At 52.2% G+C, this 13,781-nt stretch overlaps 1 protein-coding gene across 9 annotated transcripts in view; it reads left to right on the forward strand.

Moving 5' to 3' along the window:
• SHANK3 (SH3 and multiple ankyrin repeat domains 3) overlaps positions 1-13,781 on the forward strand; it is a 329,535-nt gene that overhangs the window by 243,028 nt on the left and 72,726 nt on the right. For all 9 annotated transcript variants that reach the window (XM_062625226.1, XM_062625229.1, XM_062625228.1 and 6 more), the window contains one exon: positions 3,395-3,477. In XM_062625226.1, coding sequence (XP_062481210.1) covers positions 3,395-3,477 — 83 coding nt within the window. The remainder of the gene's footprint in view (positions 1-3,394; positions 3,478-13,781) is intronic.

Below are 13,781 nucleotides of genomic sequence, written 5' to 3' on the forward strand. Positions count from 1 at the left end.
ATCTATGTCACAAGGGTATTGCATCATTATTTTGCTTAGTCCTTCTCTGATACCTTAAAATACCTTCCTACTACTTTTGGAAAGTTCCTATTTTCATTTAGACAGAAATAAGAAAATGAGTAATACAGGTTATTTTTCGGTCTGACACTGTCACGGGTCTTTGATGACACTGCTTCAGCTGCTTCCCAGGCAGGGTTTTACTGCTACTTCCAGCAGTGCTGATCAGCAGCACTCTGATGTCTCTCTGTTCCCCATGGTTCTAGTTCACAAAAGTGGAGGGACTTTTAATTTCACTTTCTAGGTGTATCTGTCTATAGAACTGATTAGTGTGGTTCTATCAAAATGTGAAGGTGACCAATGGATTTTATGAACCTGAGGACTTTTCGGCACCTGTAGAGCTGAATGGCAGGAGGCAAAGGGTTTGCAGGTTCTGTATGGACTGAAACTGGGAGTGCTCTTGCAAGATCCCTCTTGCAGATCTTAACTTTATAAATCCTTCTGTGGATGACACAGAGCAAGAGAGTGAGCTAAATCCATGTCCAACATGCCCAAAAATCCCACAGGGAGCTCTGCACAAGGACTTCTGGAGGCTCGGGGACAGAAAGCAGCACGTTAGGGAGTTCTCCTATTGCTTCTGACAAGTTTATGGGGTTGGATTAAGGTACTTCTTGTCAGTTTATTTGGAGGAGGAGGAATAATTTGGAGGTGGTGGAAAGAATCAAAGATTCCTTTTGCAGAATAACTTGTGGTAAGAGCAGCAGCAGGTTCAACACATCTAAAGTCTTGGTAGAGGAGGACTGGGGGGAGGCTGGGTGAAATTGTGCTTACACAGGGTACATGCAGTTTTGGCAAGACTTTTTTCACTTTATCATGTGGGTGGACGAACCCCAAAGGAATTAGAGGTACCGGATTTCCTTTCATTGTGGATTCCTGGCTTTCTCAGTGACAAAGCCGTCACAGCAGCACTGACAGAGCACCTGAGCCCACCACAGGAGCAGAGATCATGATTTTGTACTTAAACATTTGTTTCTCTTTCTTCTCTTTCACTTGCATACACACGTGCGCAAGCACATTCTTAGAGGTGGCATGGGGTTATGGTATAGCGGAGGACTTCTACGAGGATTGACATGTCAGGTGGAAAAGGAACTTTGTCTCTCCCTGTGGATACGAAATGTCTTAGGTCTAGGTCTCTTGCTAATGGTAAGTCATGGTTCAAGTAGGTGACAAAGGCTTATCACAGGTTTGGGTTGGAAGAGACCTTAAAGCTCATCCCGTCCCAACCCCCGGCCACAGGCAGGGACAGCTTGCTCCAAGCCCCTGTGTCCAACCTGGCCTTGAACGCTGCCAGGTGTGGGGTAGTCACAACTATTCTGATAGAGGAGTCAAAGGTCTGAGGTTGCCTGGCTCTTGGTACAGGGACAGGAGAGTTATGTTGCTGTTATGACCTCTTCTGGGCATGGTAGTCATGAACCTGTTTCCAGTAGGACACGCTACACTTTGGAAGGGAGGATTTTGTTGTAGAGGGGAGAGAGTTTTATGCATATTGAGGAACATATGTACAACCAGCTCTGCTTTGGAGAGACAGGCAGTGTGTTGAAAATGTGACATAAAGGGATGACTCTGACAGCAGCTGCCTCCTGTGAAGTGGTTCACTGGTTTTGTTGAAGTTTATCCATGTCTGGGTACTTTGTTGCAGGCAGTCAGTGGTTTTATAGATACCCTGTTTTTTTCATGGATGATGCCTAAGCAAGTCCAAAATTAGAGCACAAAGTGGAATTTCAGGGAAGCCCAAGGAATTCAGGCTAATGTGTGTTGCGTTAGTTTCTGTGGATGATGTCTGTTGGATATCTTCCGGACTGCCTCGGTACCTGCAGCCGTTGCATCTTTCTGTGATCACCTTCCTTTGGTCTGGAAAACAAAGGGGTATTTCTATCCCTCTTGCTAGGAGCTGGATACTGTTATGGCAATCACGGGATTACCTACCCAGAAAGGGGCTGTGATGCCTGCGAGGGCCGCACTGCCATATGAGGGCTACAGAAGGTGTGTCCTGTCCCGCTGTGTGCTGGTCGCAGCCCATGGCTGCTAGAAAGCGTGCACAGCAACGCGGGATGTCAGCACACACCCCCTCTATCCACAGCATCAGCTGCCTCCCGATCCTGGTGCCGGCGGGATGACGGGGTCCAGCCTCAGGCGCCGCAAGCGGACCCCTTCCCCGCAGCAAGGGGCATGGGCTGTGTGCCGGCGGGGTGCGTGCCCGCCTGCAGCTCCGGTACCGCATGTTGGAGCCCCTCATACCGCAGTGTGTGAACCAGCCCGCTCGGTGCCGGCACGGCCTCCTCCGACGAGCGCCTTTCCCTGCCCCTGGCAGTGTGCTGGGTGCGGTGCCGCACCGGGCAGACCCATCGCTGGCTGCGCGCACCGTGTCGGGGGCCGGCCCGCGCCATCGCTCCCTCCCCGCCTCTCGCAGCCTTGGCTTGGTGTGTAAAGCTCCATCCCCGCGGAGCAGCGAGGCCCTTGATTAATTCCACGCTGATGTCAGCCATGCGGCTCTGCTGGGAGGGATCTGCAGGGCTGCGTTTCAGCCGCCCTTCGCTGCGAGGATCCCCCTCCCGCCGCCCCCCGGCGCACGCAGGGCTGGGCTGGTGGAAGGGTCGCTGCCGGCCTCGCTGAGCTGCGCCTCCATCCATCCATCCCTCCATCCCTCCCTCCCTCTCCAATGCCGGATTTTCCCTGCTGGTCGCTCTCGCCCGGCCGCGGGAGCAGCGTAGTTAAACTGGGACAATGCGCCGCGTCCCCCCTCTGCTCCTGACAGCCCGTTCCTTAGCAACGCGGGGGGGGATTTTAAGAGAAGATCAGAGCGCCGGGATGAGGATATAAACTCTGCTGTTCTCCCTCCCGGGGAACTTACCAAAGAGGCACCTCTCCTGTCGTCAAGCATCTGATTTCTTTCCATACAAGAGGCAACGGGAAAGTCTCCGAGAGCTGCTTCCCTGATGGATGGCTGCCCGTCCCCCCCCAGCAGCTCCTCTGCTCCGGCGCTTCACTCTCCAGTTCCACGCCCGGGGCAACATTTAAAGGGAAGCCCGAAGCGGGATCAGTAAGCTCCCTGCATGCGTATGCAGGTGACTGAGCAGGGGGCCGGTGGGCAGACGGGGGACCCAGGCAGCCGGGGCTTTCCTCCTCCTCCTCCACGCTGAGGGAAAGTAGCTTTCGTCTTTTTGTTCTGACTTTGGGCAAGGGAGGGCGGGAAGCAGACTGAGCCCAGCTCCTTGCTGAGATGAAACGGTCGATGAGAAGAGGTCTCCTTGTCACAGGCACAAAGGCCACCTCCGCCTGGCAGCATGGTGCTGAAATCTAACCCTAGCATCATTCTCTTGTGCTCTTTCCTGCCCAGTGACTACATCATTGAGGAGAAGACGGCCGTGCTGCAGAAGAGGGAGCATGAGGGATTCGGGTTTGTATTGCGAGGGGCCAAAGGTAAGGGCTGCTTCTTTCGCTTGGTCCTGGGGCTGGGAGGGAAAGCTGCTTCTGCTCGCTTCACCCGGGGCCCCAGACCCTGTGTCCCTGTGTGAGCCCCTGTGCTCTGGGGTCTTGGAAGGACCCTTCCCTGGCAGCAGGGGATGGGAGTGAGCTGGGCTCTGGTTACCTGCATCCTGCAGGAATGCCATTCGTGGCAGATGTGCATCACTCACACTCTGGGGTGTTTCTCTGGTGCAGATGCTGTTGTTCATGGCTTTGCATTTGTAGTTTTCACTTCTGCCTGTTTGTTGGGTGTCTAATGCGCATCTGCCCTGTATCAGGCATAGATGTGAGCCCCATGGGGCTGGGCCTGTGCCCTCTGTGGCTCTTTAGTGCTTACAGTATTTAGAGTTGTGATCCTCCTGCTGGGAGCCCTGGCTCTGTTGGGGTTCAGCCCCAGCATGAGGGCAAGCTGAAAGATGTCTGTCCTGCATCGTGCCTTTGACCCTGTACTCCTGGGAGCCTCAGCTCATGCCAGGGCACCATCCCCTGAGATCCCTGGAGTGCCTGAGCTCCTGCAGCTGGGACCTTGCACTGGCTTGTTACTGGGGCTCCTCTTGCCAGAAACCAACCTTTTTGCTGCAAAAGAAAGAGAGTCCCTTGGGGACTGGTAATGAATGTGCTTGTGTTCACATAGGAAATGGGCTTGAGCCCCTGTGCTTGAGAGGCAAGTCCACCTCAGCTGGAGGCTCCTCTCTCCAGCATTCCAGCCTGGAGGCTGGTGAGAGGCAGGGGGATCTCAGAAATGCAGCTGCTGGCAGCAGAGCTCAGCGAGGCATGTAGGGTGCAAGATGCAGGAGGGGAAGCTCAGACGGTGGCTGCCAGCTGGTTTGGTGGTGCTGCTCCTTCCCTGAACCTCCGGGTGGTTGCAGACTGTTGTGATTTGGGCTTTAATGTTGGGTGTGATTGTCTGGGGGGGGTCATGAGTTGTCTTTGTTCTGGGGGTACCGCAGCAGGACTCTGTGTGCCAGTGGGTGCATTTGCATTCCTGTCGGAATACGGTTGCTACCTCTTCCTCCCCTGTCTCCCCTTCCCTATATATGTGACATATGTGTCTGTCCATGTGCTGCTCACATCAGTTTGTGCAACATGAAGTGAAACTTCACAGCTCAAAATGGCATCCATTTTTTTGCCAGATCAGATTTGCAGTTATTGTTCTAGGGAAAACGGGATAGATTTTTTCCTGTTTCCTTTTTTCTTTCCTTTTCCTCGTTTGCCCTCCCAGCATCCGTAGGCTCTACAATTCCCTTTGTCTGCTGAGGCTGGAGAGGGGACTTGCAGTGGGTCGAGTGGTGGGCGTGAGGCTGTGTGGGACTTGGGTCGGGCTGTGCTGCAGGGGCCGTGAGCAGCGCAGCTGCAGAGGGTCGTGGCTCAGGAGTGGGTATGGTCTGTCCTGCTGGGATAGAGGCACTGGAGGCTCTGCTGATCCCCCTTGGGGAGCAGCAGACCCATGACAAGGAGGTGGACGTGGTGGCTCTGCATCACCCCCATGTTTCCCAGCCTGGTGCTTCGTGCTGCTGTGGAGCTGAAGCTGGGAATGCTCCGTCTCGTTCCTGTCGAGTCTCACCACCACTCATGCTTCATTTAGACACTGTGCAAAATGCTTCCGGCCTCAGGGGGTGAACTGGAGAAGGGGTCTGTAAATGGGAGGGACCAGAGCATCAGCAAAGTCTCTGCAGAGGGAGGGGGCTGGTTGTTAGGTGAGACTCAGCTGGATGATCCCCAAAGGAAACTGCCCTTTGTGCTGCAGAGGATGGTGAAAACCTTGCATGGCTTCTGCCAGTTTTGCTGAGGGTTGAGTCCTTCCCAAGCCCAGCCTTGCCCATCCTTGTGAGCTGCCCCATCATCTGCACCCAGCAGAGAACACCCACCACCACGCTGGGGAGCCAGTGCTTCCTAACCCGTCCCCTCTCCACCTCAGTCCAGTAGTGGGAGGTGATGTCCCAGTCAAACCAACTGAGCGTTTGAATATAGGTTATTTTATCCTAGCCCCAGCAACAGATGAGCTACAGCTTTTGGACATGAGGCTTGCTGCAGCCATTGCCTATGGGAATCATGTGGAGCAGATGGGAGGGATGTAGCAGCCCCTTCATGCAGCACTGTAGTGGGAAGTGATGAGCAGGTGGATTCATTTCTTTGTTTCTTGGCCCAGAAAGGCCATCCTGCCTTTCACATACACAAATGATAGGTCTGTTCTCAGAATGCTGAAAGATGATATTTCTTGGCTTGTGCTATGCTGAACTCAACCCATCAGCCTTCCATGCCTAGACCAGAGCAACCTCCTTCCTCCTGGCCAACTACCACAGGTCTGTTTAGTGATATGATTCATAAAATGCTCATACATTGCTCCCCAGGGCCACCCTGTAAACAGTGGTTGCAGCAGCTTGTACAGTGACTGCATCTCACGTGGCCACAGCAAATCCCTGCTACCAGTTTCCTGGATAGAGGAATATTGTTCCTAGGCCATTGATGCTCATTGGTGTCTGGTTGTGGTGGGTGCTGTGGAAATGGTAGGGAACATGGAGCTCGTGCTGGGAGGATCTCTGCCTGTATGTCAGCTGCTCTCTTCTCAAGCTCCCACTGTTTTTTTGCCACATTTTCTCCACAGGAAGGTTGAAGTTTGCTGCTCAGCATCACATGTTTGTGTGCAAAGACCAGCCAGGGCAAGTGGTATTCAGTTACTGAGACCAACCACCCTGGGGGAATCCAGCAAACCAACCACCCAAGTGCAGAACGTGCTTGGATCTGCAGCAATAGGTGGATCATCAGAAGGGATTTGGGGTTTGTTTTCTGTGCAGCCCTTGCTGTGAGGACCTTAAGGTCAGACGTCTCTGCAAGCTGAGGTCTGGTGCTGTGCAGTGCCTGGTGCTGGGTCTCTTTGACCTGATGGGTCTCCAGCAGCCACATCTGCTGCCTGCAGCCCTGGGGCATGAGAAGGGGTACAGTGAGGAAAGGGCAGACAAAGCTCAGGGATCTTGCTGTTGGACTGGGGCAGAGGGCAGGTTGTCCTCAAGCCCTGCAGCAAGTTCTGGAACACGATGCTGGTATCATAAAGTCCCATGGAAATGGAAGAGCTCACTGATGGTTTTCAGAACTTGGCTCTTTTGCAGAGGAGTGTTGTGACACTGTGACCCTCAGGGTGGACAGAGATTTGGACTGGAGGTGTTTAGACAGAGTATGTCAAACACCAAGTGTGTCATCTGATGGTGGTGGTGAGGTGCTGGCGAAGGGTGCCCAGAGAAGCTGTGGCTGCCCCGTCCCTGGCAGTGTTCAAGGCCAGGTTGGACACAGGGGCTTGGAGGAAGCTGCTCCAGTGGAAGGGGTCCCTGCCCGTGGCAGGGGTTGGAGCTGGTTGAGCTCTAAGGTTTATTCCAGCCCAAACCAGGCTGTGGTTCTGTGTCTTCATTATGGAGATCTAATGGAAAGCTGGAAACAAGACCCAGAAGAGTCTCACTATGGAGAATGCTACTTGTGGCACACCTTTAGTACCCTTAGGAATTTAAATATTCCAGAACTGATGTTAACCAACTGCGACTGCACCCCTGTTCGCTGCCTCAAATACGCGCTCTCCATCAGAAAGTGTCATCTGTTGGCCACCAGCTGCAAGCAGGTACCTGCAGCTCCAGTGCTCAGGTCAGAACCGTGGTATGCATCTGCCTGCCCTGGCGTTAGCGGCTTTAGGTGGGAAGCACCAAGGCAGCTATTGCATTATTTTTTTTTTCCACTCTATAAATGTTTTTCTGGTGAAGTTCCTGTGATCTTGCTGTATTTTAACCCAGCCAACAGCTCAGCCCCACACAGCCGCTCCGGCGCTGTCCCCTGCTGGGATGGGGAGGGAATCGAAAGGGTAGAAGTGAGAAAACCAGTGGGTTGAGGTAGAGACAATTGAATAGGTAAAGCAAAAGCTGTGTGTGCACAAGCAAAGCAAAACTGGGAATTCATTCCCAACTTCCCATCACAGGTGGGTGTTCAGCCCTCCCCGGGGCAGTGGGCTCCACCCTGCATAACAGCGAATTGGGAAGACAAACCCCACCACTCCCAATGCCCCCCTTCTTTCTTCTTCCCCCCATTCGTATGCTGAGTGCGATGTCCTATAGCATGGGATGTCCCTTAGGTGAGTCGGGGTCACTGTCCCAGCTGTGTCCCCTCCCAAATTCTTGTGAACCCCCAGCTTGCTCACTGAGATGAGGAGCAGAAGAGGCCTTGACTGCAAGGAAATACGCCTGTGTAATCAGCCCTGCTCCAGCACAAACCCAAATACAGCCCATAGGAACTGCAGTGAAGAAAATTTACTCTACCCCAGCCCAAACCAGCACAGATCTCAACAGTTCACTCTGCTTGAATTAACTTGTAATGTTTTTCACTGCTAATCTTGGCTAGTAATAAAAGTAACTTGTCCAAGAAAAGCAGTGTTTGCAATGAGTAGAGTATGGTAGGGTGCGGATAGGATATAGGATAGGATAGGATAGGATAGGATAGGATAGGATAGGATAGGACAGGACAGAACAGAACAGAATAATGATTCTTTTCAGGGAAGGGACTTAAGGGCTGCCTGACTTCTCCAGGGCTGATCAGAAGTCAGAGCATGTCCTTAAGGGCATTGCCCAAATGCCTCTTGAACCCTGACAGACTTGGGGCATTGACCACCCCTTCAGAAAGCTGGTGCCAGGGTTTGACCACCCTCTAGGTAAACAAACGCTTCCTCACCTCCAGTCTGAAGCTCCCCTGCCACAGCAATGAGCCATCGCCATGCATCCTGTCCCAAGGTCCTGGGGAGAGGAGCTCAGCACATCCCTCACCATGGCCCCCCTTAGGAAGCTGCAGAGCGATGAGGTCTCCCCTCAGCCTTCTCTTCTCCAAGAAGACAAATCCCTTGTGCTCAGCGCTGCTCAGAGGCCAGCCCTTCACCGGCTTGGTTGTCCTCCTGTGGACCCATATGAGGACCTTCACATCCTTCTCCAATGGTGGGGCCCAGCACTGCACACAGTGCTCCAGATGAGACCACGCCAACACAGAATACAGCAGGACAGTCCCTTCTCTGGTTCCTCTGTGGCTGATGCACCCCAGGATGTGGTTTCCTGCCTGGAGCCAGGAATCCCAGGAAACCTGCATCTTGAAGTGCAGTCAACTGTAAAGCTGCAATAAAAATCAGGGCAGGGGGTTATTGTGTCAGGTCCTGGAGTGCAATTCCTTGTGGAGCTGGGCAGCCCAGGGGAAGAGACAGTGCAGAAGGGCAGGGAACAGAGCTCTTGGTCTGGGCACGCTTATGGCCATGTCAGGTAACCCTGTGGCATGGCCATCCCTTTTAGGGTGCCACTGCATGCCAGCGGTGATGCTGTATTCCCAGTGGCAGAGCCAATGCCTCTCAGGACCCTCCCCTTGGCTTTGGGGGGCTGCCAGTGCCCCACGGCACAGGGCAGTGTTGGGGGGCTGCAGGGCCTTTGTTCCCAGACCTCTGGCGTTGATGGGCTGTCAGAGCGGTGATCCAGCTCTGCCAGGGCTTCTCCAGGTGCGGGAAGCTGGTGTTCCTGGTGGGAGCAGCCCAGGCATCAAGGGTTTAAGACAGTTTTAAGACCAGGAAATGGCTGCTGTGATAAAATTGCACAACCAGAGCTGTGGTGTTAACATGAAAGCTCCTCAAGGGGTACAGACTGTGGTTCCTGAGGTTTAAAGCCACAAGCTTTTGCAGGGAGCAGCAGTCCTCCTTGTTAGGGCATTTTACTTCATTACCAGTGAGACTTTCTGTAATGGAATTCCAGACCTTTTGATCAAGTTTTGCCATTGCCAAACTGAATGGGAAATGGCAAAAGTTGGATAAGAGCCTCCTTTAAACTGTATTGCCTTCCTGGGCAGGCACTTCCAGATGAACTGTCACCAAGTGGCATAGTCCTGGCCTAAAGCTTCTCACAGGCTCTGATCGGGAAACAGTATTTGGAGGGTCTGGTCCCAAGCTGGGTTTTGGGGTGGCTCCGCTCAGCCTTTGCTCGGGTCTCCATGAGAGGCATAGGTTAGGATTCCCAGGTTGTATAAAGGGTACTGGTGTCCTCCTCCTCCTCCATCAGTGGGGCTACAACCACCCCTGAGCACTGTGGGTTGTTCTGGTTGATAATTCTTGTTTCATTGGTTTGGGGGCTAACAATACTGAGATTAAGCTTAGCAGCAGGAGGCCAAGGATGACTGGATGTGGTGATTACCTGGGCAGTGGCATTGAAAATACTGGATTTGAGTGCAGATGCAGCAAAACTGGGGTGAATGGGGAAAAAGTCACTAGAGGCAGATTTTTGCTGGGGCATCAAAAAGGAGTGTTAAGATCCATGGACAAGGTTATGGAGGTACGTGAATGATGTGAGTGGGGCTGTTTAGTGGTTCTGTGCTTGATCACCACAGCCCAGGTCAGGGCAATAAACCAGATCTGTTCTTCTGACTATCTCTGTGTGTCCAACCTGCTCCTTGTTATCTAGCTGTCAGCAGAAGCCTACGAATGGATCAAGAATCTTGGTGCCAGGTTGGTGCTTGCTTCAGTCCTGTCAGCAGCTGTGGCTGCCCCATCCCTGGCAGTGTTCAAGGCCAGGTTGGACACAGGGCTTGGAGCAAGCTGCTCTAGTAGAAGGTGTCCCTGCATGTGGCAGGCGTTGGAGCTGGATGGGCTTTAAGGTCCCTTCCAACACAAACCATCCCATGGTTTTATGAGATACCCCCACCACCAAGTTCTCCTGCACATGGTGTTGTCTGCAGGAGCTCCATGGAGTTGCTGTCAATGTACATTTCGTGTTGTTCTATTCTGTTCTGATAGAATGATGTGCCCAGGACCCATCGGCATAACAAGCAGGGCAGGACTGAGCTTTCAGGCAGTAACTTTTCTGGCACTTGCTCAGTGTTTGAATTGCTGTTGCTGCAGGAAAACTTTCCCCCTTTGCAGGTCCTTTGCAGTAAATGCAGAGCAGTCTCTGTGCTGATGGGGTATGAGCACAGCCTGGGGATACTGGACTGGATGACAACTAAAAGCAGCTGTAAGGGAAGGTTCTGATACAAGGGAGCCCAGTTGCAGGCTCCAGTGAACTGAAGGTTTCTCCTGCATTGCCAGTTAATTGGGGCAGATGGGAAACCAGGGCTAGATTGTACCTCCTCCTGGAGGCCATAGCTGGGGGCCTCCATCCACTGCCCGACATGGCTGTTGGAGACACCGGCAGCCGTCAGACCTCCGGACCTTGTTCTCTGCGTAGATCCAGGGGTGTGCATGTGTGTTATTTTAGATTATTTGTCCATTCCTAGAGCTTTTTCCTCATTCCCTCTGAGTGAGTGCTGGGACTTCAGGCAGTAGAAGGGAGCTAGTTGCTTCCTCGGTCTGTCTTTCTCTCCTTCCTGTATGAAACTCTGCTTCACCAGAGTTCAGAATTCAACAGAACAAGCAGTTCTGACTTCAGGATGCATCTTCTTGTTTACTGAGTCTTCGAGGCACTGGTGACACTTTGCAGATGTGGAACACAGCGTGTGGTCCCTGTAGATACAGAGCTTCCAGAGCGGTTATGCCGGGAGTCCTGGTGTCACACGTCAATAGTGCAGGTGACACAGCTGGCTAGAAGGCTGGGTTCCTGGGTTGATATTGTCCATGCGCCCTCTCGGGTTTTGTCTTCTCTTACCAGTATGAAAAATGGATCCTGAGGTGGCTCTTCTCTGGGCTGTGGCTTAGGATTTCTCTGGGGTGTCTGGAGCCACTGTGGTAACTGTCATCTGTCCAACTCCATCCTCCCCAGGGATCGGGGCTTCCACTTAACCTTTCCATGACTTAATTATGCTGCATGTAGGCTGAGGGGGCAGCACTGGTGTGTGGTGCTGATGGTGTGTTTGTGAAGCGTGGGGACCGTGTGGCTCATCATCATTAGCTGTACTTGACATGCTGAGAGCCCGAGTCTCCCCTTGTCTCATTTTCAGAGGCTCAGGCAATGCACAAGGTCTTTTTCAACTTAAACCTCGTACCCTTCTAGGCCTGAGGTTAACGTAACTTAATGCCCACTTAGTTTTGCAGTTGCACTCTGTAGCAGGATCATGTTTGTGGTTCTTTCAACTTCAGACTATTGAAAGCAGTTGCTGGTCAACACTGATCCTAAGAGTTGGATTTAATACTGGGGAAGTCCCGAAGGATTTGGAGAAATCAGATGTTACACTGGCATTTCTAAGAATAGGTGGGATGACTTGGCGGCTCCTTGCTGCTTAAGTTAGCTTCCATCAAAGGAAGGAGTCATGGGAAGCTGTTGATAAAAGATAGATATCTAAGATCATCCAGGACATGGCATGTCAGGCAAACCTGGCCTTGGTCTGGTGCCAGCCAGTGGCTGGCCGAGGTAGCAGAAAAAAGTCTTGCATAAAGATTTTAATTAAAATAATCAAGAAGCAGCGTGGTAAATGCTGGAAATCATTTCATCTGGATAAGATCAGCATCTCTATGTTCTGCACAAATGAAAGAGAATGTGGGTCACATTTACTGGAGTGACCTGACATCAAAAGAGATGCTTGCTAAGATTATCCATGGACTCTGATATTAAATCTGCTGCTTCATTAGGGGATTGACACAGCTCTTAAAAACTGTATTGTGTTGGTAGTAGACACAGAGGGATGGGTAACTACAGTGCATCATTATCTATACTGATAACAAAAGTACACCATGCTGTCTGCATCCATCAGCTGGGGTGAGAGGTGGCCCTACAGGGACCTTTGCTGAAGGCTCTGGCCCGTCATGCTACCAAGGGGAGGTAGGGCTGGAATGACCCTGCAGAGATACTGCTCCCTGGAAGGCTGCACGGGGCAATGGCCGGGTGTCCTAATGCTGGGAAGCAGCACTTTTCTTGGCAAGGTGACTTCCCTCTTTCCCCACCTGCAGCACTGTCTGTTGGGAACAGCTGTAACGTGAAAGCTGGTAAAGAGATCACATGCTGTTAGAAAAGGGCATCGTGAGCTTCTCCTGCATCCTCTTCGGGTGTTTCCAGTCAAATAAGGCTTAGGGAAGAAGTCTTCACTGATCCAAAGCTGTGATCTAGTGTAGGAAGAGACAAATCCCCCCTGCACAGTGCAGGTTCACAGGTAGCAGGTCTGTTTGCAGACAAAACCAGGGAAATAGAAACCTTCTCAGAGAATCATGACCAGCCCCTGAAACAGCCACAGTTCATAGAATCCTCCCAGACTGATAGAAGGGGCCTTAAAGCTCATCCAGTTCCATCCCCCTGCCACAGGCAGGGACCCCTTCCACTGGAGCAGCTTGCTCCAAGCCCCTGTGTCCAACCTGGCCTTGAACACTGCCAGGGATGGGGCAGCCACAGCTTCTCTGGGCACCCTGTGCCAGCGCCTCAGCACCCTCACAGGGAAGAGCTTCTGCCTAATGTCTCTTGTTGACCCACTCCGTGCTGGGGACAGCATCATCTGAGTGCCACTGGTAGTTTGAGGTGAGCAGAGTCTGGCCAGCATGTATAGAGTAGCCATGGCCTTTTTGCTCCATGTCTTTAACGGATCTGATGTTTCTGAACATCCGCAATGGCCTTTTCTTGATAGACAAGGGAAGTGTGTCCCTTTGTCACATCACACAAGGCAGCACCCACCACACAAGTGTCTCTGCCTTAAGATGGGCATAACCTGTGCAAAATTCCTTCATCCTGATGGGCAATGATCCTTCATCCAGGATGGGCTGGGACTGAAAAATGTAAGTGCACTGCCTTACATTAATTATGTTGTGCATCTGCAGAAGTCCCTTCCCTGGAAGTGGTGTTCTTCTGGGGGCAGGAGCAGCTTTTCCACCAGAAACGTAATTTATACCTCACTGGTGAAGAATGGGGTTCATCTGACTAATGTAGATGTCCATCAACAGGGGTACCTCTGCTCCTGAGCTGATGGTCTTCTGTAGGACCCCTATGAAGGGCACTTCTCCAGGGCACTGAGAGCAGGCATCATGTCTGCAGCAGCACAGGTGCTCATGTTTTTGCTGTCTGGCTATGAAAGAGGCCTGGAGCTCCTAACTCAGATGTAGACACTGAAGTGAGTTCTTCCCTTCCTGGTGGTGTTCATTTATGTTGTTCGCATTTCATCTGTGGTACCAGGAGATGGAGGAGGCTTTGGGGACCCTGTGGGAGCAGATACAACTCTTGGGGCTACCTGGGGGTCTAAGCTGATGAATGCAGTATGCATGTAGCACTAGCTCTGCCTCCTGTAGCACTAGCTCTGGTTCCTACACTGATGTTAAACTAAGCTTTGGATGCGTATTCTTTCTTAAGCAA

The sequence above is a fragment of the Pezoporus occidentalis genome, unplaced genomic scaffold (assembly GCF_034315485.1).
Source record: "Pezoporus occidentalis ecotype Australia unplaced genomic scaffold, CSIRO_AGI_Poc_V1 ctg279, whole genome shotgun sequence".
Lineage (NCBI taxonomy): Eukaryota > Metazoa > Chordata > Aves > Psittaciformes > Psittacidae > Pezoporus > Pezoporus occidentalis.